This window comes from Hyla sarda, chromosome 7, assembly GCF_029499605.1.
Source record: "Hyla sarda isolate aHylSar1 chromosome 7, aHylSar1.hap1, whole genome shotgun sequence".
NCBI lineage: Eukaryota > Metazoa > Chordata > Amphibia > Anura > Hylidae > Hyla > Hyla sarda.
Genome location: NC_079195.1, coordinates 16,235,786 through 16,263,226, shown reverse-complemented (window position 1 = coordinate 16,263,226; position 27,441 = coordinate 16,235,786). Strand labels below are relative to the sequence as shown.

Sequence of the window (27,441 nt, the reverse complement as noted above, 5' to 3'; positions counted from 1 at the left end):
GTGATACTGTCTGCTGTATCTAAGCCTATCATGTGTAATGCTGTCTGCTGTATCTAAGCCTATCATGTGTTATACTGTCTGCTGTATCTAAGCCTATCATATGTAATATTGTCTGCTGTATCTAAGCCTATCATGTGTAATGCTGTCTGCTGTATCTAAGCCTATCATGTGTGATACAGTCTGCTGTATATAAGCCTATCATGTGTGATACTGTCTGCTGTATCTAAGCCTATCATATGTGATGCAGTTTGCTGTATATAAGCCTGTCATATGTGATACTGTCTGCTGTATCCAAGCCCTTCATATGTGATACAGTCTGTTGTATCTAAGCCTATCATGTGTAATACAGTCCTGTGGATAGGGGATAAGTTGTCTTTTGCTGCAGATGTCCTTTAATGTCATTGTGGACAGTAGGCGCCATCCCATTCCCTACACTGCAGTCCTGCGACTTCTCCGTCAGAATTAAATTCCTCATGGGCAGTTTTAATGTTTGGAACTATGTAGCGGAATCACATTGAAATCCAAGGGAGGTGTCTACAAGTGAAAATACTGTACTGTGAATGGGGTGTATTAGTTATTGTTTTGGTTCTAATTCTGCACTGCATTGCTCTCCTGGTTCTCATTCTGCACTGCATTGCTCTCCTGGTTCTCATTCTGCACTGCATTGTTTTCGTGGTTCTCATTCTGCACTGTATTGCTCTCCTGGTTCTGACTCTGCACTGCATTGCTCTCCTGGTTCTGATTCTGCAATGCATTACTCTCCTGGTTCTGACTCTGCACTGCATTGCTCTCCTGGTTCTGATTCTGCAATGCATTACTCTCCTGGTTCTCATTCTGCTCTGCATTGCTCTCCTGGTTCTCATTCTGCTCTGCATTACTCTCCTGGTTCTGATTCTGCACTGCATTGCTCTCCTGGTTCTGATTCTGCTCTGCATTACTCTCCTGGTTCTGATTCTGCACTGCATTACTCTCCTGGTTCTGATTCTGCACTGCATTGCTCTCCTGGTTCTGATTCTGCACTGCATTGCTCTCCTGGTTCTGATTCTGCACTGCATTGCTCTCCTGATTCTGACTCTGCACTGCATTGCTCTCCTGGTTCTGATTCTGCACTGCATTGCTCTCCTGATTCTGACTCTGCTCTACATTGCTCTCCTGGTTCTGAATTTGCACAGCATTGTTTTTGTGGTTCTGATTGCGCACTGCGTTAATTTCCTGGTTCTAATTGTGCACTGCATTGCTCTCCTGGTTCTGATTCTGCTCTGCATTGCTCTCCTGGTTCTGATTCTGCACTGCATTGCTCTCCTGGTTCTGATTCTGCACTGCATTACTCTCCTGGTTCTGATTCTGCACTGCATTGCTCTCCTGGTTCTGATTCTGCACTGCATTGCTCTCCTGGTTCTGATTCTGCACTGCATTGCTCTCCTGATTCCGACTCTGCACTGCATTGCTCTCCTGATTCCGACTCTGCACTGCATTGCTCTCCTGGTTCTGATTCTGCACTGCATTGCTCTCCTGATTCTGACTCTGCTCTGCATTGCTCTCCTGGTTCTGAATTTGCACAGCATTGTTTTTGTGGTTCTGATTGCGCACTGCGTTAATTTCCTGGTTCTAATTGTGCACTGCATTGCTCTCCTGGTTCTGATTCTGCACAGCATTGCTCTCCTGATTCTGATTCTGCACTGCATTGCTCTCCTGATTCTGACTCTGCACTGCATTGCTCTCCTTGTTCTGATTCTGCACAGCATTGTTTTCGTGGTTCTGATTCTGCACTGTGTTACTTTCCTGGTTCTGACTCTGCACTGGATTGCTCTCCTGGTTCTGACTCTGCACTGTATTGCTCTCCTGATTCTGATTCTGCACTGCATTGCTCTCCTTGTTGTGACTCTGCACTGCATTGCTCTGCTGATTCTGACTCTGCACTGTATTGTTCTCCTGATTCTGATCTACATTGCTCTCCTGGTTCTGATTCTGCACAGCATTGTTTTCGTGGTTCTCATTCTGCACTGTATTGCTCTCCTGATTCTGACTCTGCACTGCATTGCTCTACTGGTTCTGATTCTGCACTGCATTGCTCTCCTGGTTCAGTCTCTGCACTACATTGCTCTCCTAGGTTCTGACTCTGCACTGCATTGCTCTGCTGATTCTGACTCTGCGCTGTATTTCTCTCCTGATCCTGATTCTGCACTGCATTGCTCTCCTTGTTCTGATTCTGCACTGCATCGCTCTCCTGGTTCTGATTCTGCACAGCATTGTTTTCGTGGTTCTCATTCTGCACTGTATTGCTCTCCTGGTTCTGATTCTGCTCTGCATTACTCTCCTGGTTCTGACTCTGCACTGCATTGCTCTACTGGTTCTGATTCTGCACTGCATTGCTCTCCTGGTTCTGACTCTGCTCTGCATTGCTCTCCTAATTTTGACTCTGCACTGCATTGCTCTCCTGATTCTGACTCTGCACTGCATTGCTCTCCTGGTTCTGACTCTGCACTGCATTGCTCTGCTGATTCTGACTCTGCGCTGTATTGCTCTCCTGATCCTGATTCTGCACTGCATTGCTCTCCTTGTTCTGATTCTGCACTGTATTGCTCTCTTGGTTTTGATTCTGCACTGCTCTCCTGATTCTGACTCTGCACTGCATTGCTCTCCTTATTCTGATTCTGCACTGCATTACTCTCCTGTTTCTGACTCTGCACTGCATTGCTCTCCTGATTCTGACTCTGCACTGCATTGTTCTCCTGATTCTGACTCTGCACTGCATTGCTCTCCTGATTCTGATTCTGCACTGCATTGATCTCCTGATTCTGACTCTGCACTGCATTGCTCTCCTGGTTCTGATTCTACACAGCATTGTTTTCGTGGTTCTGATTGTGCACTGTGTTACTTTCCTGGTTCTGACTCTGCACTGCATTGCGCTCCTGGTTCTGACTCTGCGCTATATTGCTCTCCTGATTCTGATTCTGCACTGCATTGCTCTCCTGGTTCTGATTCTGCACAGCATTGTTTTCGTGGTTCTCATTCTGCACTGTATTGCTCTCCTAGTTCTGATTCTGCACTGCATTGCTCTCCTGGTTCTGATTCTGCACTGCATTGCTCTCCTTGTTCTGATTCTGCACTGCATTGCTCTCCTGGTTCTGATTCTGCACTGCATTGCTCTCCTGGTTCTGATTCTGCACTGCATTGCTCTCCTGGTTCTGATTCTGCACTGCATTGCTCTCCTGGTTCTAATTCTGCACTGCATTGCTCTCCTGGTTCTGATTCTGCACTGCATTGCTCTCCTGGTTCCGATTCTGCACTGCATTGCTCTCCTGGTTCTGATTCTGCACTGCATTGCTCTCCTGGTTCCGATTCTGCACTGCATTTCTCTCCTGGTTCTGATTCTGCACTGCATTGCTCTCCTGGTTCCGATTCTGCACTGCATTGCTCTGCTGATTCTGACTCTGCACTGTATTGTTCTCCTGATTCTGATCTGCATTGCTCTCCTGGTTCTGATTCTGCACAGCATTGTTTTCGTGGTTCTCATTCTGCACTGTATTGCTCTCCTGATTCTGACTCTGCACTGCATTGCTCTACTGGTTCTGATTCTGCACTGCATTGCTCTCCTGGTTCAGACTCTGCACTACATTGCTCTCCTAGGTTCTGACTCTGCACTGCATTGCTCTGCTGATTCTGACTCTGCGCTGTATTGCTCTCCTGATCCTGATTCTGCACTGCATTGCTCTCCTTGTTCTGATTCTGCACTGCATTGTTTTCGTGGTTCTCATTCTGCACTGTATTGCTCTCCTGGTTCTGATTCTGCTCTGCATTACTCTCCTGGTTCTGACTCTGCACTGCATTGCTCTACTGGTTCTGATTCTGCACTGCATTGCTCTACTGGTTCTGATTCTGCACTGCATTGCTCTCCTGGTTCAGACTCTGCACTACATTGCTCTCCTAGGTTCTGACTCTGCACTGCATTGCTCTGCTGATTCTGACTCTGCGCTGTATTGCTCTCCTGATCCTGATTCTGCACTGCATTGCTCTCCTTGTTCTGATTCTGCACAGCATTGTTTTCGTGGTTCTCATTCTGCACTGTATTGCTCTCCTGGTTCTGATTCTGCTCTGCATTACTCTCCTGGTTCTGACTCTGCACTGCATTGCTCTACTGGTTCTGATTCTGCACTGCATTGCTCTCCTGGTTCTGACTCTGCTCTGCATTGCTCTCCTAATTTTGACTCTGCACTGCATTGCTCTCCTGATTCTGACTCTGCACTGCATTGCTCTCCTGGTTCTGACTCTGCACTGCATTGCTCTGCTGATTCTGACTCTGCGCTGTATTGCTCTCCTGATCCTGATTCTGCACTGCATTGCTCTCCTTGTTCTGATTCTGCACTGTATTGCTCTCTTGGTTCTGATTCTGCACTGCTCTCCTGATTCTGACTCTGCACTGCATTGCTCTCCGTATTCTGATTCTGCACTGCATTACTCTCCTGTTTCTGACTCTGCACTGCATTGCTCTCCTGATTCTGACTCTGCACTGCATTGTTCTCCTGATTCTGACTCTGCACTGCATTGCTCTCCTGATTCTGATTCTGCACTGCATTGATCTCCTGATTCTGACTCTGCACTGCATTGCTCTCCTGGTTCTGATTCTACACAGCATTGTTTTCGTGGTTCTGATTGTGCACTGTGTTACTTTCCTGGTTCTGACTCTGCACTGCATTGCGCTCCTGGTTCTGACTCTGCGCTATATTGCTCTCCTGATTCTGATTCTGCACTGCATTGCTCTCCTGGTTCTGATTCTGCACAGCATTGTTTTCGTGGTTCTCATTCTGCACTGTATTGCTCTCCTGGTTCTGATTCTGCACTGCATTGCTCTCCTGGTTCTGATTCTGCACTGCATTGCTCTCCTTGTTCTGATTCTGCACTGCATTGCTCTCCTGGTTCTGATTCTGCACTGCATTGCTCTCCTGGTTCTGATTCTGCACTGCATTGCTCTCCTGGTTCTGATTCTGCACTGCATTGCTCTCCTGGTTCTAATTCTGCACTGCATTGCTCTCCTCGTTCTGATTCTGCACTGCATTGCTCTCCTGGTTCTGATTCTGCACTGCATTGCTCTCCTGGTTCTGATTCTGCACTGCATTTCTCTCCTGGTTCTGATTCTGCACTGCATTGCTCTCCTGGTTCCGATTCTGCACTGCATTTCTCTCCTGGTTCCGATTCTGCACTGCATTGCTCTCCTGGTTCTGATTCTGCACTGCATTGCTCTCCTGGTTCCGATTCTGCACTGCATTGCTCTCCTGGTTCTGATTCTGCACTGCATTGCTCTCCTGATTCTGATTCTGCACTGAATTGCTCTCCTGGTTCTGATTCTGCACTGAATTGCTCTCCTGGTTCTGATTCTGCACTGAATTGCTCTCCTGGTTCTGACCCTCTGATCTGTTTCTGATTTTCGCTTTCTGTGTCCTGGTTCTGTCCTTGACAAGTCCGGGGCATTATTATCTTATACACAACATATAGCACCTGTAATAACACATTGTATTGTTTTCTGTATATTTTTACAGGGAATGTGAATGGCTGCAGGGATTTACCTATTCTACCGTACAGTCTGATCTTATAGTATCAATGATTGTCTTAGTGGCCTCACTGTACAAGTAGAAAGAATCAAAGGTTGGAGAGTGTTCTGTACGTGTCGGCTTGGTTTCTTTTTTAGGTTGGATAATTTCAGGTACTTCCCTCTGGTTCTATTACTATACGGTCCTACACAACTGCTACATAATGCTGCTATATAGTTATATACTATAAAACAATAATACTATACAGATGTATGTGGTGGCCCAGTACAGAGGTTGTACTTCTGTACACCTGCCAGTCCTATCGGGCAGACTCAGTCAATGTCCCCTGGCCCCACACTCCTCAGAACTCTCTCTACCATATTAAGTTATTATAGACTTATCTGATGAATGGGACCCCTCCAAATTGCTCCCTCATATACCAGTGAGGAGGTAGAGTGTTAGTTTTAGTCAGTGTATGCTGAGGTATAGCTTGTGTAAGGACCTAAGTAATTTGCCTGTTGTTTCTGGGGGAGGCCCAAGGCCTAGTCACGCAGCCCCGCATCTACTGCAAGTTAACCCCTGCAGGTGAAAGTCAAAGCCTGGTGGTAAACGAAAATATAGGGGAAAAGTCTAGTCAAGATAGTCAAATGTCAATTATCAAAGTCAGCGTGTGTTGCATAAGTCAGTCCAAGTCCCAGCAAGCTGATAAGTTTCCTAAAGTTTACCGTGCATCTCCTTGGGCCTAAACTGAGCTGTAAAGAATTGAACACCTTGTCTGCCTCAGTAAAAAGCCATTGTTCTGTAACCTTGCATCGAAGTGATCATTTGCCCTGTGCCTGGCCCAGGAATCACCGGCTATACCTCGGGTGGTGAATTAGGTAAACCACGCCCTGGAGTCACGAACACAAAGGGGTAATGCCATCTGCCCTTCCAACACCCTTAACACATATATACTACTACACACTACTGCTAAACAGATATATACTACTACACAATACTGATATACAGAAATATACTATTACACACTAATACTATACAGGTACAGATGTAGACCACTGTCCTATACTTAACATTGCACGGATCCCTCAACATGCGATGGTTTCAACAAACGATGGTCCGTTTGGAACGGATTACCATTGTATGTTGAGGGACCACTGTACTACTACACACTAATACTATACAGGTATATACTACTACACACTAATATTATATGGGTATATACTACTACACACTAATACTCTACAGATATATACTACTACACACTAATACTATACAGATATATACTACTACACACTAATACTATACAGATATATACTACTACACACTAATACTATACAGATATATATTACTACACACTAATACTATACAGATATATACTACTACACACTAATACTATACAGATATATATTACTACACACTAATACTATACAGATATATACTACTACACACTAATACTATACAGATATATACTACCACACACTAATACTATACAGATATATAACACTACACACTAATACTATACAGATATATACTGCTACACACTAATACTATACAGGTATATACTAGCACACACTAATACTATACACATATATACTACTACACACTAATACTATACAGATATATATTACTACACACTAATACTATACAGGTATATACTACTACACACTAATACTATACACATATATACTACTACACACTAATACTATACAGATATAAACAGTACTACTATACACTAATATAATACAGATATATACTACTACACACTAACACTATACAGGTATATACTACTACACACTAATACTATACAGGTATATACTACTACACACTAATACTATACAGATATATACTACTACACACTAATATTATACAGAAATATACTGCTACGCACTACTGCTATACAGATATATACTACTACAAACTAATACTATACAGATATATACTACTACACACTAATACTATACAGGTATATACTGCTACACACTAATACTATGCAGATATATACTACTACACACTAATACTATACAGATATATACTACTACACACTAATACTATACAGGTATATACTGCTACACACTAATACTATGCAGATATATACTAATACACACTAATACTATACAGATATATACTACTACACACTAATACTATACAGACATATACTACTACACACTAATACTATACAGATATATACTACTATACACTAATACTATACAGATATATACTACTACACACTATTACTATACAGATATATACTACTGCACACTACTGCTATACAGTTATATACTACTACACACTAATACTATACAGGTATATACTACTACACACTTATACTATACAAATATATACTACTACACACTACTACTATACAGTTATATACTACTACACACTAATACTATACAGGTATATACTACTACACACTTATACTATACAGATATATACTACTACACACTACTGCTATACAGTTATATACTACTACACACTAATACTATACAGTTATATACTACTACACACTTATACTATACAGTTATATACTACTACACACTAATACTATACAGATATATACCACTACACACTTATACTATACAGATATATAATACTACACACTAATACTATACAGATATATACTACTACACACTAATACTATACAGATATATACTACTACACACTAATACTATACAGATATATACTACTACACACTAATACTATACAGATATATACTACTACACACTAATACTATACAGATATATACTACCACACACTAATACTATACAGATATATACCACTACACACTAGTACTATACAGATATATACTACTACACACTAATACTATACAGGTATATACTACTACACACTAATACTATACATATATATACTACTACACACTAATACTATACAGATATATACTACTACACACTAATATACAGGTATATACTACTACACACTAATACTATACAGATATATACTACTACACACTAATATTATACAGGTATATACTACTACACACTAATATTATACAGGTATATACTACTACACACTAATATTATACAGGTATATACTACTACACACTAACACTATACAGGTATATACTACTACACACTACTGCTATACAGATATATACTACTACACACTAATACTATACAGGTATATACTACTACACACTAATACTATACAGATATATATTACTACACACTAATGCTATACAGATATATACTACTACACACAAATACTATACAGATATATACTACTACACACTAATACTATACAGGTATATACTACTACGCACTAATACTATACAGGTATATATTACTACACACTAATACTATACAGATATATACTACTACACACTAATACTATACAGATATATACTACTACACACTAATACTATACAGATATATACTACTACACACTAATACTATACAGATATATACTACCACATACTAATACTATACAGATATATACTACCACACACTAATACTATACAGATATATAATACCACACACTAATACTATACAGATATATACTACTACACACTAATATTATACAGGTATATACTACTTCACACTAATATTATACAGGTATATACTACTACACACTAATACTATACAGGTATATACTACTACACACTAATACTATACAGGTATATACTGCTACACACTAATACTATACATGTATATACTACTAAACACTAATACTATACAGATATATACTACTACACACTAATACTATATACTGGGTATTGTATGGTACTTTATCTGGGTATTGTATGGTACTTTATCTGGGTATTGTATGGTACTTTATCTGGGTATTGTATGGTACTTTATCTGGGTATTGTATGGTACTTTATCTGGACATTGTATGGTACTTTATCTGGGTATTGTATGGTACTTTATCTGGACATTGCATTATACTTTATCAGGACATTGTATGGTACTTTATCAGGACATTGTATGATACTTTATCTGGACATTGTATGATACTTTATCTGGACATTGTATGGTACTTTATCAGGACATTGTATGATACTTTATCTGGACATTGTATGATACTTTATCTGGACATTGTATGGTACTTTATCTGGACATTGTATGATACTTTATCTGGGCATTGTATAGTACTTTATATGGACATTGTATGATACTTTATCAGGACATTGTATGATACTTTATCTGGACATTGTATGGTACTTTATCGGGACATTGTATGGTACTTTATCTGGACATTGTATGATACTTTATCTGGACATTGTATGGTACTTTATCTGGACATTGATACTTTATCTGGGCATTGTATGGTACTTTATCTGATCATTGTATGGTACTTTATCTGGACATTATACGATACTTTATCTGGACATTGTATGATACTTTATCTGGACATTGCATGACACTTTATCTGGACATAGTATAGCACTTTATCTGGGCATTGTATGGTACTTTATCTGGACATTGTATGACACTTTATCTGGACATAGTATGGTACTTTATCTGGACATTGTATAGCACTTTATCTGGGCATTGTATGGTACTTTATCTGGATATTGTATGGTACTTTATCTGGATATTGTATGATACTTTATCTGGATATTGTATGGTACTTTATCTGGACATTGTATGGTACTTTATCTGGATATTGTATGATACTTTATCTGGACATTGTATGGTACTTTATCTGGATACTGTATGGTAATTTATCTGGGCATTGTATGGTACTTTATCTGAACATTGTATGGTACTTTATCTGGACATTGTATGGTACTTTATCTGGGCATTGTATGATACTTCATCTGGACATTGTATGGTACTTTATCTGGACATTGTATGGTATTTTATCTGAACATTGTATGGTACTTTATCTGGGCATTGTATGGTACTTTATCTGGGCATTGTATGGTACTTTATCTGGACATTGTATGGTACTTTATCTGGACATTGTATGGTATTTTATCTGAACATTGTATGGTACTTTATCTGGGCATTGTATGGTACTTTATCTGGACATTGTATGGTACTTTATCTGGACATTGTATGGTACTTTATCTGGGCATTGTATAGTACTTTATCTGGATATTGTATGGTACTTTATCTGGACATTGTATGATACTTTATCTGGATATTGTATGGTACTTTATCAGGGTATTGTATGGCACTATAGCACACAATACAGCAATATTAGGGGAATTTTGGCAGTAGTATATAGTAGATTAAATGTAACACATATTACTGTCCCTCTGGTCACTGAAACTTTTTTCTTCATTTAACCATGTAAGACGTGGTATAAGACTCTGTACTTTTTACAGGTCGGGGTGGAGTTGCACTTTATAACGTAATATTGTGTAATCATTATCTGTCACCACAGCAGAATCCAAGAACTGTAACATTTTCATATGTATAATAAGCACGGACGATGTCTGCAGTCCGATCGAAAGACAATCAAAGAAACAAAGTAACAAGCTGCGGAACACAAAGAGACGTTTATACGTTTATAATGTACAGAACCTGTATAGTATTAGTGTGTAGTAGTATATAACTGTATAGTATAAGTGTGTAGTAGTATATAACTGTATAGTATTAGTGTGTAGTAGTATATAACTGTATAGTATTAGTGTGTAGTAGTATATATCTGTATAGTATTAGTGTGTAGCAGTATATATCTGTATAGTATTAGTGTGTAGTAGTATATATCTGTATAGTATTAGTGTGTGGTAGTATATACCTGTATAGTATTAGTGTGTAGCAGTATATATCTGTATAGTATTAGTGTGTAGTGTTATATATCTGTATAGTATTAGTGTGTGGTAGTATATATCTGTATAGTATTAGTGTGTAGTAGTATATATCTGTATAGTATTAGTGTGTAGTGTTATATATCTGTATAGTATTAGTGTGTAGTAGTATATATCTGTATAGTATTAGTGTGTAGTAGTATATATCTGTATAGTATTAGTGTGTGGTAGTATATACCTGTATAGTATTAGTGTGTAGCAGTATATATCTGTATAGTATTAGTGTGTAGTGTTATATATCTGTATAGTATTAGTGTGTGGTAGTATATATCTGTATAGTATTAGTGTGTAGTAGTATATATCTGTATAGTATTAGTGTGTAGTAGTATATATCTGTATAGTATTAGTGTGTAGTAGTATATACTTGTATAGTATTAGTGTGTAGTAGTATATATGTGTATAGTATTAGTGTGTAGTATTATATATCTGTATAGTATTAGAGTGTGGTAGTATGTGGTAGTATATATCTGTATAGTATTAGTGTGTAGTAGTATATATCTGTATAGTATTAGTGTGTAGAATTATATATCTGTATAGTATCAGTGTGTGGTAGTATATACCTGTATAGTATTAGTGTGTAGTAGTATATATCTGTATAGTATTAGTGTGTAGTATTATATATCTGTATAGTATTAGTGTGTAGTAGTATATATCTGTTTAAATATATACTACTACACACTAATACTATACAGATATATAATACTACACACTTATACTATACAGATATATACTACTACACACTTATACTATACAGTTATATACTACTACACACTACTGCTATACAGTTATATACTACTACACACTAATACTATACAGATATATACTACTACACACTTATACTATACAGTTATATACTACTACACACTAATACTATACAGATATATACTACTACACACTAATACTATACAGATATATACTACTACACACTTATACTATACAGATATATACTACTACACACTACTGCTATACAGTTATATACTACTACACACTAATACTATACAGATATATACTACTACACACTTATACTATACAGTTATATACTAATACACACTAATACTACACAGATATGTACCACTACACACTAGTACTATACAGATATATACTACTACACACTAATACTATACAGGTATATACTACTACACACTAATACTACTACACACTAATACTATACAGATATATACTACTACACACTAATACTATACAGGTATATACTACTACACACTAATACTATACATATATATATACTACTACACACTAATACTACTACACACTAATACTATACAGATATATACTACTACACACTACTATATACTACTACACACTACTACTATATACTACTACACACTAATATTATACAGGTATATATTACTGCACACTAATACTATACAGATATATACTACTACACACTACTATATACTACTACACACTACTACTATACAGATATATACTACTGCACACTACTACTATACAGATATATACTACTACACACTAATACTATACAGATATATACTACTGCACACTACTACTATACAGATATATACTACTACACACTAATACTATACAGATATATACTACTGCACACTACTGCTATACAGTTATATACTACTACACACTAATACTATACAGGTATATACTACTACACACTTATACTATACAGATATATACTACTACACACTACTGCTATACAATTATATACTACTACACACTAATACTATACAGGTATATACTACTACACACTTATACTATACAGATATATACTACTACACACTACTGCTATACAGTTATATACTACTACACACTTATACTATACAGTTATATACTACTACAAACTAATACTATACAGATATATACCACTACACACTAGTACTATACAGATATATACTACTACAAACTAATACTATACAGGCATATACTACTACACACTAATACTATACAGATATATACTACTACACACTTATACTATACAGATATATACTACTACACACTAATACTATACAGATATATACTACTACACACTTATACTATACAGTTATATACTACTACACACTAATACTATACAGATATATACTACACACTTATACTATACAGATATATACTACTACACACTACTGCTATACAGTTATATACTACTACACACTAATACTATACAGATATATACTACTACACACTTATACTATACAGTTATATACTACTACACACTAATACTATACAGATATATACCACTACACACTAGTACTATACAGATATATACTACTACACACTAAAACTATACAGATCTATACTACTACACACTAATACTATACAGATATATACTACTACACACTAATACTACTACACACTAATACTATACAGATATATACTACTACACACTAATATTATACAGGTATATACTACTACACACTAATACTATACAGATATATACTACTACACACTACTATATACTACTACACATTACTACTATATACTATATACTACTACACACTAATATTATACAGGTATATATTACTACACAATAATACTATACAGATATATACTACTACACACTACTATATACTACTACACACTACTACTATACAGATATATACTACTGCACACTACTACTATACAGATATATACTACTACACACTAATACTATACAGATATATAGTACTGCACACTAATACTATACAGATATATACTACTACACACTAATACTATACAGATATATACTACTAAACACTAATACTATACAGATATATTCTACTACACACTACTATATACTACTACACACTACTACTATACAGATATATACTACTGCACACTACTACTATACAGATATATACTACTACACACTAATACTATACAGATATATAGTACTGCACACTAATACTATACAGATATATACTACTACACACTAATACTATACAGATATATAGTACTGCACACTACTACTATACAGATATATACTACTACACACTAATACTATACAGATTTATACTACTGCACACTACTGCTATACAGTTTTATACTACTACACACTAATACTATACAGGTATATACTACTACACACTTATACTATACAGATATATACTACTACACACTTATACTATACAGTTATATACTGCTACACACTAATACTATACAGATATATACCACTACACACTAGTACTATACAGATATATAACACTACTGTCACGATGCTGGCTGGCAGGAGGTGGATCCTCTGTGCCAGAGAGGGATTGGCGTGGACCGTGCTAGTGGACCGGTTCTAAGTCACTACTGGTATTCACCAGAGCCCGCCGCAAAGCGGGATGGTCTTGCTGCGGCGGTAGTGACCAGGTCGTATCCACTAGCAACGGCTCAACCTCTCAGACTGCTGAAGATAGGCGCGGTACAAGGGAGTAGACAGAAGCAAGGTCGGACGTAGCAGAAGGTCGGGGCAGGCAGCAAGGATCGTAGTCAGGGGCAACGGCAGGAGGTCTGGAACACAGGCTAGGAACACACAAGGGAACGCTTTCACTAGGCACAAGGGCAACAAGATCCGGCGAGGGAGTGCAGGGGAAGTGAGGTATATATATGGAGTGCACAGGTGAACACACTAATTAGAACCACTGCGCCAATCAGCGGCGCAGTGGCCCTTTAAATTGCAGAGACCCGGCGCGCGCGCGCCCTAGGGAGCGGGGCCGCGCGCGCCGGGACAGGACCGACGGAGAGCGAGTCAGGTACGGGAGCCGGGGTGCGCATCGCGAGCGGGCGCCACCCGCATCGCGAATCGCATCCCGGCTGGAGGCGGTATCGCAGCGCACCCGGTCAGTGGATCTGACCGGGGCGCTGCAGTAGCGAGAGTGTAGCGAGCGCTCCGGGGAGGAGCGGGGACCCGGAGCGCTCGGCGTAACAGTACCCCCCCCCCCCCTTGGGTCTCCCCCTCTTCTTTGAGCCTGAGAACCTGAGGACCAGACTTTTATCTAAGATATTGTCCTCAGGTTCCCAGGATCTCTCTTCAGGAACACAGCCCTCCCAGTCAACCAGAAAAAAGGTTTTCCCTCTGACCTTTTTGGAGGCCAGTATCTCCTTTACAGGAAAGATGTCCGAAGAGCCGGAAACAGGAGTGGGAGAAACAAGTTTGGGAGAGAAACGGTTGAGGATGAGTGGTTTAAGAAGAGAGACATGAAAGGCATTAGGAATACGAAGAGAAGGAGGAAGAAGAAGTTTGTAAGAGACAGGATTAATCTGGCACAAAACTTTGAAAGGACCAAGATAGCGTGGTCCCAATTTGTAGCTGGGAACACGGAAGCGGACATATTTAGCGGAGAGCCATACCTTGTCTCCGGGAGAAAAAATGGGGGGAGCTCTTCTTTTCTTATCAGCAAACTTCTTCATGCGTGATGAAGCCTGTAAGAGAGAATTTTGGGTCTCTTTCCATATGGTGGAAAGATCACGAGTTATTTCATCCACAGCGGGCAAACCAGAGGGCAAGGGAGTAGGGAGGGGGGGAAGAGGGTGACGGCCGTACACCACGAAAAATGGGGATTTGGAAGAAGATTCAGAGACTCTGAAGTTATACGAGAATTCGGCCCATGGTAGAAGATCTGCCCAGTCATCCTGGCGGGAGGAAACAAAATGCCGTAAATAATCACCCAGGACCTGGTTAATTCTTTCTACTTGCCCATTGGATTGAGGATGATAAGCAGAAGAAAAGTTTAATTTAATCTTGAGTTGTTTACAGAGAGCCCTCCAGAATTTTGACACAAATTGGACGCCTCTATCCGAGACGATCTGCGTGGGCAACCCGTGAAGACGAAAAATGTGTACAAAAAATTGTTTTGCCAACTGAGGCGCTGAAGGAAGACCAGGAAGAGGAATAAAATGTGCCATCTTGGAAAATCGATCAACGACCACCCAAACAACAGTGTTGCCACGGGATGGGGGTAAGTCTGTAATAAAGTCCATACCAATCAGAGACCAAGGCTGTTCGGGGACAGGCAGAGGGTGAAGGAGACCAGCAGGCTTCTGGCGAGGAGTCTTGTCCCGGGCACAGACAGTGCAGGCCCGCACAAAATCAACAACATCCGTCTCCAGAGTCGGCCACCAATAGAAACGAGAGATGAGTTGCACGGATTTCTTGATGCCCGCATGGCCTGCGAGATGGGAGGAGTGACCCCATTTGAGGATTCCGAGGCGTTGGCGTGGAGAGACGAAGGTCTTCCCTGGAGGAGTTTGCCTGATGGAGGCTGGAGAAGTGGAGATCAGGCAGTCAGGAGGAATGATGTGTTGCGGAGAGAGCTCTACTTCCGAGGCATCCGAGGAACGAGAGAGAGCATCGGCCCTGATGTTCTTATCGGCAGGGCGAAAGTGAATTTCAAAATTAAACCGGGCAAAGAACAGAGACCACCTGGCCTGGCGAGGATTCAGCCGTTGGGCAGACTGGAGATAGGAGAGATTCTTGTGATCGGTGTAAATAATAACTGGAAATTTAGATCCCTCCAGCAGATGCCTCCATTCCTCAAGTGCTAATTTAATGGCCAGTAGCTCTCGATCCCCGATGGAGTAGTTCCTCTCCGCCGGAGAGAAGGTCCTAGAAAAAAAACCACAGGTAACAGCATGCCCGGAAGAATTTTTTTGTAGAAGAACCGCTCCAGCTCCTACTGAGGAGGCATCAACCTCCAATAGGAAGGGTTTAGATGGGTCAGGTCTGGAGAGCACGGGAGCAGAAGAAAAGGCCGACTTGAGCCGTTTAAAGGCATCTTCCGCTTGAGGAGGCCAGGACTTAGGATTGGCATTCTTCTTGGTTAAAGCCACGATAGGAGCCACAATGGTGGAAAAATGTGGAATAAATTGTCTGTAATAATTGGCGTACCCCAAAAAACGTTGGATAGCACGGAGTCCGGAGGGGCGTGGCCAATCTAAGACGGCAGAGAGTTTGTCTGGATCCATTTGTAGTCCCTGGCCAGAGACCAAGTATCCTAGGAAAGGAAGAGATTGACATTCAAACAGACATTTCTCCATTTTGGCATAAAGTTGATTGTCACGAAGTCTCTGAAGAACCATGCGGACATGCTGGCGGTGGTCTTCTAGGTTGGCAGAAAAAATCAGAATATCGTCCAGATACACAACAACACAGGAATATAAGAGATCACGAAAAATTTCATTAACAAAGTCTTGGAAGACGGCAGGGGCGTTGCACAGGCCAAAGGGCATGACCAGATACTCAAAGTGTCCATCTCTAGTGTTAAATGCCGTTTTCCATTCATCCCCCTCCCTGATGCGGATGAGATTATAAGCACCTCTTAAGTCCAGTTTGGTAAAGATGTGGGCACCTGGGAGGCGATCAAAGAGTTCAGAGATAAGAGGTAGAGGGTAGCGGTTCTTTACCGTGATTTTATTAAGACCGCGGTAGTCAATGCAAGGACGTAGGGAGCCATCTTTTTTGGACACAAAGAAAAATCCAGCTCCGGCAGGAGAGGAGGATTTGCGGATAAACCCCTTTTTTAAATTTTCCTGGATGTACTCAGACATAGCAAGAGTCTCTGGGGCGGACAGAGGATAAATTCTGCCCCGGGGTGGAGTAGTGCCCGGGAGGAGGTCAATAGGACAGTCATAAGGCCTGTGAGGAGGTAGAGTCTCAGCTTGTTTTTTGCAAAACACATCAGCAAAGTCCATATAGGCCTTAGGGAGACCGGTTACAGGGGGAACCACAGGGTCACGGCAGGGAGTACTGGGAACCGGTTTAAGGCAGTCCTTGAAACAAGAGATACCCCAGCTCTTGATCTCCCCTGTGGACCAATCCAGGGTTGGGGAATGGCGTTGGAGCCACGGTAGTCCAAGGAGAATTTCGGAAGTGCAATTGGGGAGGACCAAGAACTAAATTTTTTCTTGATGAGGTCCGATGCACATTAGAAGGGGCTCCGTGCGGTAACGTATGGTACAGTCCAATCTTTCATTGTTAACACAATTGATGTAGAGGGGCCTGGCGAGACTGGTTACCGGGATGTTGAACCTGTTGATGAGAGAGGCCAAAATAAAGTTTCCTGCAGATCCGGAATCCAAGAAGGCCATAGTAGAGAAGGAGAAGGTAGATGCAGATATCCGCACAGACACAGTAAGACGTGGAGAAGCAGAGTTGACATCAAGGACTGTCTCACTTTTGTGCGGAGTCTGCGTGCGTCTTTCCAGGCGGGGAGGACGGATAGGACAATCCTTCAGGAAGTGTTCGGTACCGGCACAGTACAGGCAGAGATTCTCCATGCGGCGTCGTGTCCTCTCTTGAGGTGTCAGGCGAGACCGGTCAACTTGCATAGCCTCCACGGCGGGAGGCACAGGAACGGATTGCAGAGGACCAGAGGAGAGAGGAGCCGGGGAGAAAAAACGCCTCGTGCGAACAAAGTCCATATCCTGGCGGAGCTCCTGACGCCTTTCGGAAAAACGCATGTCAATGCGAGTGGCAAGATGAATGAGTTCATGTAGATTAGCAGGAATTTCTCGTGCGGCCAGAACATCTTTAATGTTGCTGGATAGGCCTTTTTTAAAGGTCGCGCAGAGGGCCTCATTATTCCAGGATAGTTCAGAAGCAAGAGTACGGAATTGTATGGCGTACTCGCCAACGGAAGAATTACCCTGGACCAGGTTCAGCAGGGCAGTCTCAGCAGAGGAGGCTCGGGCAGGTTCCTCAAAGACACTACGAATTTCCGAGAAGAAGGAGTGTACAGAGGCAGTGACGGGGTCATTGCGGTCCCAGAGCGGTGTGGCCCATGACAGAGCTTTTCCAGACAGAAGGCTGACTACGAAAGCCACCTTAGACCTTTCAGTAGGAAACTGGTCCGACATCATCTCCAAGTGCAGGGAACATTGTGAAAGAAAGCCACGGCAAAACTTAGAGTCCCCATCAAATTTATCCGGCAAGGATAGTCGTAGGCCTGAAGCGGCCACTCGCTGCGGAGGAGGTGCAGGAGCTGGCGGAGGAGATGATTGCTGAAGCTGTGGTAGTAGCTGCTGTAGCATCACGGTCAGTTGAGACAGCTGGTGGCCTTGTTGCGCTATCTGTTGTGCCTGCTGGGCGACCACCGTGGTGAGGTCAGCGACAACTGGCAGAGGTACTTCAGCGGGATCCATGGCCGGATCTACTGTCACGATGCCGGCTGGCAGGAGGTGGATCCTCTGTGCCAGAGAGGGATTGGCGTGGACCGTGCTAGTGGACCGGTTCTAAGTCACTACTGGTATTCACCAGAGCCCGCCGCAAAGCGGGATGGTCTTGCTGCGGCGGTAGTGACCAGGTCGTATCCACTAGCAACGGCTCAACCTCTCAGACTGCTGAAGATAGGCGCGGTACAAGGGAGTAGACAGAAGCAAGGTCGGACGTAGCAGAAGGTCGGGGCAGGCAGCAAGGATCGTAGTCAGGGGCAACGGCAGGAGGTCTGGAACACAGGCTAGGAACACACAAGGGAACGCTTTCACTAGGCACAAGGGCAACAAGATCCGGCGAGGGAGTGCAGGGGAAGTGAGGTATGTATATGGAGTGCACAGGTGAACACACTAATTAGAACCACTGCGCCAATCAGCGGCGCAGTGGCCCTTTAAATCGCAGAGACCCGGCGCGCGCGCGCCCTAGGGAGCGGGGCCGCGCGCGCCGGGACAGGACCGACGGAGAGCGAGTCAGGTACGGGAGCCGGGGTGCGCATCGCGAGCGGGCGCCACCCGCATCGCGAATCGCATCCCGGCTGGAGGCGGTATCGCAGCGCACCCGGTCAGTGGATCTGACCGGGGCGCTGCAGTAGCGAGAGTGTAGCGAGCGCTCCGGGGAGGAGCGGGGACCCGGAGCGCTCGGCGTAACAACTACACACTAATACTATACAGGTATATACTACTACACACTAATACTATACAGTTATATACTACTACACACTAATACTATACAGATATATACTACTACACACTTATACTATATAGTTATATACTACTACACACTAATACTATACAGATATATACTACTACACACTTATACTATACAGATATATACTACTACACACTACTGCTATACAGTTATATACTACTACACACTAATACTATACAGATATATACTACTACACACTTATACTATACAGTTATATACTACTACACACTAATACTATACAGATATATACCACTACACATTAGTACTATACAGATATATACTACTACACACTAATACTATACAGGTATATACTACTACACACTAATACTGTACATATATATACTAGTACACACTAATACTACTACACACTAATACTATACAGATATATACTACTACACACTAATATTATACAGGTATATACTACTACACACTAATACTATACAGATATATACTACTACACACTACTATATACTACTACACACTACTACTATATACTATATACTACTACACACTAATATTATACAGGTATATATTACTACACACTAATACTATACAGATATATACTACTACACACTACTATAAACTACTACACACTACTACTATACAGATATATACTACTGCACACTACTACTATACAGATATATTCTACTACACACTACTACTATACAGATATATACTACTGCACACTACTACTATACAGATATATACTACTACACATTAATACTATACAGATATATACTACTGCACACTACTGCTATACAGTTATATACTACTACACACTAATACTATACAGGTATATACTACTACACACTTATACTATACAGATATATACTACTACACACTACTGCTATACAGTTATATACTACTACACACTAATACTATACAGGTATATACTACTATACACTTATACTATAGAGATATATACTACTACACACTACTGCTATACAGTTATATACTACTACACACTTAAACTATACAGTTATATACTACTACACACTAATACAATACAGATATATACCAATACACACTACTGCTATACAGTTATATACTACTACACACTTATACTATAGAGATATATACTATTACACACTACTGCTTTACAGTTCTATACTACTACACACTTATACTATACAGTTATATACTACTACACACTAATACAATACAGATATATACTACTACACATTAATACTATACAGATATATACTACTACACACTAATACTATACAGGTATATACTACTACACACTAATACTATACAGATATATACTACTACACACTGATATTATACAGGTATATACTACTACACACTAATACTATACAGATATATACTACTACACACTAATGATATACAGATATATACTACTACACACTGATACTATACAGATATATACTACTACACACTAATATTATACAGGTATATACTACTACACACTAATACTATACAGATATATACTACTACACACTAATATTATACAGGTATATACTACTATACACTAATATTATACAGGTATATACTACTACACACTAATACTATACAGGTATATACTACTACACACTAATACTATACAGGTATATACTACTACACACTAACACTATACAGGTATATACTACTACACACTAATACTATACAGATATATACTACTACACACTAATACTATAAAGATATATACTACCACACACTAATACTATACAGATATATAATACTACACACTAATACTATACAGATATATACTACTACACACTAATACTATACAGATATATACTACCACACACTAATACTTTACAGATATATAATACTACACACTAATACTATACAGATATATACTACTACACACTAATACTATACAGATATATACTACTACACACTACTGCTATACAGATATATACTACTACACACTAATACTATACAGATATATACTACTACACACTAATACTATACAGGTATTTACTACTACACACTAATACTATACAGATATATACTACTACACACTCATACTATACAGATACATACTACTACACCCTAATACTATACATATATATACTACTACACACTAATACTATACAGATATACCTCAGTCTACAGGTATACCTCAGGAACTGGTCACAGCAGGAACAATTAACAGCTTTAAAACAGGGTTAGATACATTCCTGGAACAAAATAACATTAATGCTTATGCAGAATTATAAAACTACATCCCTTTCCCTTATCCCCTTACACCCTTCCCTTCAATTCCCTGGTTGGACTTGATGGACGTATGTCTTTTTTCAACCATACTAACTATGTAACTATGATATATACTACTACACACTACTACTATACAGATATATACTACTGCACACTAATACTATGCAGATATATACTACTGCACACTAATACTATACAGATATATACTACTACTCACTAATACTATACAGATATATACTACTACTCACTAATACTATACAGGTATATACTGCTAAACACTACTGCTATACAGATATATACTACTACACACTACTACTATACAGATATATACTACTGCACACTAATACTATACAGATATATACTACTACACACTAATACTATACAGATATATGTCACGATGCCGGCTGGCGGGTAGTGGATCCTCTGTGCCAGAGAGGGATTGGCGTGGACCGTGCTAGTGGATCGGTTCTAAGTCACTACTGGTTTTCACCAGAGCCCGCCGCAAAGCGGGATGGTCTTGCTGCGGCGGTAGTGACCAGGTCGTATCCACTAGCAACGGCTCAACCTCTCTGGCTGCTGAAGATAGGCGCGGTACAAGGGAGTAGACAGAAGCAAGGTCGGACGTAGCAGAAGGTCGGGGCAGGCAGCAAGGATCGTAGTCAGGGGCAACGGCAGGAGGTCTGGAACACAGGCTAGGAACATACAAGGAACGCTTTCACTGGCACAATGGCAACAAGATCCGGCAGGGAAGTGCAGGGGAAGTGAGGTGATATAGGGAAGTGCACAGGTGAAGACACTAATTGGAATCACTGCGCCAATCAGCGGCGCAGTGGCCCTTTAAATCGCAAAGACCCGGCGCGCGCGCGCCCTAGGGGGCGGGGCCGCGCGCGCCGGGACAGGACCGAGGGAGAGCGAGTCAGGTACGGGAGCCGGGGTGCGCATCGCGAGCGGGCGCTACCCGCATCGCGAATCGCATCCCGGCTGGCAGCAGAATCGCAGCGCCCCGGGTCAGTGGATCTGACCGGAGCGCTGCAGCGGAGAGAGTGTAGCGAGCGCTCCGGGGAGGAGCGGGGACCCGGAGCGCTCGGCGTAACAGTACCCCCCCCCTTGGGTCTCCCCCTCTTTTTAGGGCCTGAGAACCTGAGGAGCAGACTTTTATCTAGGATGTTGTCCTCAGGTTCCCAGGATCTCTCTTCAGGACCACAACCCTCCCAGTCCACTAAAAAAAAAGTTTTCCCTCTGACCTTTTTAGAGGCTAAGATCTCTTTGACAGAGAAGATGTCCGAGGAGCCGGAAACAGGAGTGGGAGGAACAGATTTGGGAGAAAAACGGTTGAGGATGAGTGGTTTAAGAAGAGAGACGTGAAAGGCATTAGGGATACGAAGAGAAGGAGGAAGAAGAAGTTTGTAAGAGACAGGATTAATTTGACACAAAATTTTGAAAGGACCAAGATAGCGTGGTCCCAACTTGTAGCTAGGGACACGGAAGCGGACATATTTAGCGGAGAGCCATACCTTGTCTCCAGGGGAAAAAACGGGAGGAGCTCTTCTTTTCTTATCCGCGAACCTCTTCATGCGTGAAGAAGCCTGTAAGAGAGAATTTTGGGTCTCTCTCCATATAATGGAAAGGTCACGAGAAATTTCATCCACAGCGGGCAGACCAGAGGGCAAGGGGGTAGGGAGGGGGGGAAGAGGGTGACGGCCGTACACCACGAAAAATGGGGATTTGGAGGAAGATTCAGAGACTCTGAAGTTATACGAGAATTCGGCCCATGGAAGGAGATCTGCCCAGTCATCCTGGCGGGAGGAAACAAAATGTCGCAAATAATCACCCAAGACTTGGTTAATTCTTTCTACTTGTCCATTGGACTGGGGATGATATGCAGAAGAAAAATTTAATTTAATCTTGAGTTGTTTACAGAGAGCCCTCCAGAATTTAGACACGAATTGGACGCCTCTATCCGAGACGATCTGCGTAGGCAACCCGTGAAGACGAAAAATGTGTACAAAAAATTGTTTAGCCAACTGAGGCGCTGAAGGAAGACCAGGAAGAGGGATGAAATGTGCCATTTTGGAGAATCGATCAACGACCACCCAAATAACAGTGTTGCCACGGGAAGGGGGTAAATCAGTAATAAAATCCATACCAATCAGAGACCAAGGCTGTTCGGGGACAGGCAGGGGATGAAGAAAACCAGCGGGCTTCTGGCGAGGAGTCTTATCCCGGGCACAGATAGTGCAGGCTCGCACAAAGTCCACAACATCCGTCTCCAGAGTCGGCCACCAATAGAAGCGGGAGATGAGTTGCACAGATTTCTTGATGCCCCCATGACCAGCGAGATGGGAGGAGTGACCCCATTTGAGGATTCCGAGGCGTTGGCGTGGAGAAACAAAGGTCTTTCCTGGAGGAGTTTGCCTGATGGAGGCTGGAGAAGTGGAGATCAGGCAGTCAGGTGGAATGATGTGTTGCGGAGAGAGTTCAACTTCTGAGGCATCCGAGGAACGAGAGAGAGCATCGGCCCTAATGTTCTTATCGGCAGGACGAAAGTGAATCTCAAAATTAAATCGGGCAAAGAACAGAGACCACCGGGCCTGGCGAGGATTCAGTCGTTGGGCAGACTGGAGGTAGGAGAGGTTCTTGTGGTCGGTGTAAATAATAACTGGAAATCTTGATCCCTCCAGCAGATGCCTCCATTCCTCAAGTGCTAATTTGATGGCTAGAAGCTCTCGATCCCCGATGGAGTAGTTCCTCTCCGCCGGAGAGAAGGTCCTAGAAAAAAAACCACAAGTGACAGCATGCCCGGAAGAATTTTTTTGTAAAAGAACAGCTCCAGCTCCCACTGAGGAGGCATCAACCTCCAATAGGAAGGGTTTGGAAGGGTCAGGTCTGGAGAGCACGGGAGCCGAAGAAAAGGCAGACTTGAGTCGTTTAAAGGCGTCTTCCGCTTGAGGAGGCCACGACTTGGGATCGGCATTTTTTTTGGTTAAAGCCACGATAGGGGCCACAACGGTAGAAAAATGTGGAATAAATTGCCTGTAATAATTGGCGAACCCCAAAAAGCGTTGGATAGCACGGAGTCCGGAGGGGCGTGGCCAATCTAAGACGGCAGAGAGTTTGTCTGGATCCATTTGTAGTCCCTGGCCAGAGACCAAATATCCTAGAAAAGGAAGAGATTGGCATTCAAACAGACATTTCTCAATTTTGGCATAGAGTTGATTGTCACGAAGTCTCTGAAGAACCATACGGACATGCTGGCGGTGTTCTTCTAGATTGGCAGAAAAAATTAGGATATCGTCCAGATATACAACAACACAGTAGTATAACAGATCACGAAAAATTTCATTGACAAAGTCTTGGAAGACAGCAGGGGCGTTGCACAGGCCAAAGGGCATGACCAGATACTCAAAGTGTCCATCTCTGGTGTTAAACGCCGTTTTCCACTCATCCCCCTCTCTGATGCGGATGAGGTTATAGGCGCCTCTTAAGTCCAATTTAGTAAAGATGTGGGCACCTTGGAGGCGATCAAAGAGTTCAGAGATGAGGGGTAGGGGGTAGCGGTTCTTAACCGTGATTTTATTAAGACCGCGGTAGTCAATGCAAGGACGTAGGGAGCCATCTTTTTTGGACACAAAGAAAAATCCAGCTCCGGCAGGAGAGGAGGATTTACGGATAAAGCCTTTTTTTAAATTTTCCTGGACATACTCAGACATGGCAAGAGTCTCTGGGGCAGAGAGAGGATAAATTCTGCCCCGGGGTGGAGTAGTACCCGGGAGGAGGTCGATAGGGCAATCATAAGGCCTGTGAGGAGGTAGAGTCTCAGCTTGTTTTTTGCAGAAAACATCCGCGAAGTCCATATAGGCCTTAGGGAGACCGGTTACTGAGGGAACCACAGAGTCACGGCAAGGGTTACTGGGAACCGGTCTTAGACAGTCCTTGGAACAAGAGGGCCCCCAACTCTTGATCTCCCCAGTGGACCAATCCAGGGTTGGGGAATGAAGTTGAAGCCAGGGAAGTCCAAGGAGAATTTCCGAGGTGCAATTGGGGAGGACCAAAAGTTCAATCCTCTCGTGATGAGATCCGATGCTCATTAGAAGGGGCTCCGTGCGGAAGCGTATGGTACAGTCCAATCTTTCATTGTTTACACAATTGATGTAAAGGGGTCTGGCGAGACTGGTCACTGGGATGTTGAACCTGTTGACGAGAGAGGCCAAAATAAAATTTCCTGCAGATCCAGAGTCCAAGAAGGCCACGGTAGAGAAGGAGAAGGCAGAGGCAGACATCCGCACAGGCACAGTAAGACGTGGAGAAGCAGAGTAGACATCAAGGACTGTCTCTCCTTTGTGCGGAGTCAGCGGACGTCTTTCCAGGCGGGGAGGACGGATAGGACAATCCCTCAGGAAGTGTTCGGTACTAGCACAGTACAGGCAGAGGTTCTCCATGCGGCGTCGTGTCCTCTCTTGAGGTGTCAGGCGAGACCGGTCGACCTGCATAGCCTCCACGGCGGGAGGCACAGGAACAGATTGCAGGGGACCAGAGGAGAGGGGAGCCGAGGAGAAGAAACGCCTCGTGCGAACAGAGTCCATATCTTGGCGGAGCTCCTGACGCCTTTCGGAAAAACGCATGTCAATGCGAGTGGCTAGGTGAATAAGTTCATGTAGATTAGCAGGAATTTCTCGTGCGGCCAGAACATCTTTAATGTTGCTGGATAGGCCTTTTTTAAAGGTCGCGCAGAGGGCCTCATTATTCCAGGACAATTCTGAAGCAAGAGTACGGAATTGTACGGCATACTCGCCAACGGAAGAATTACCCTGGACCAGGTTCAACAGGGCAGTCTCAGCAGAAGAGGCTCGGGCAGGTTCCTCAAAGACACTTCGGACTTCCGAGAAGAAGGAGTGTACAGAGGCAGTGACAGGGTCATTGCGGTCCCAGAGCGGTGTGGCCCATGACAGGGCTTTTCCGGACAGAAGGCTGACTACGAAAGCCACCTTAGACCTTTCAGTGGGAAACAGGTCCGACATCATCTCCAGATGCAGGGAACATTGGGAAAGAAAGCCACGGCAAAACTTAGAGTCCCCATCAAATTT

The 27,441-nt window shown here is 42.0% G+C and overlaps 1 protein-coding gene across 1 annotated transcript; it reads right to left on the bottom strand.

Annotated features, from left to right (window-relative positions):
• Positions 1 to 588: 588 nt before the first annotated feature.
• LOC130283089 (uncharacterized protein DDB_G0290685-like) lies at positions 589 to 4,696 on the bottom strand. Its single transcript, XM_056532279.1, has 8 exons — positions 4,670 to 4,696; positions 4,140 to 4,625; positions 3,231 to 3,488; positions 2,349 to 2,834; positions 2,048 to 2,239; positions 1,621 to 1,968; positions 1,231 to 1,548; positions 589 to 1,158 (listed from the first exon to the last, which is right to left on the bottom strand). The coding sequence occupies exons 1-8, from the start codon at positions 4,694 to 4,696 to the stop codon at positions 589 to 591; spliced, it is 2,685 nt and encodes an 894-aa protein (XP_056388254.1).
• Between the last annotated feature and the right edge of the window lie 22,745 nt (positions 4,697 to 27,441).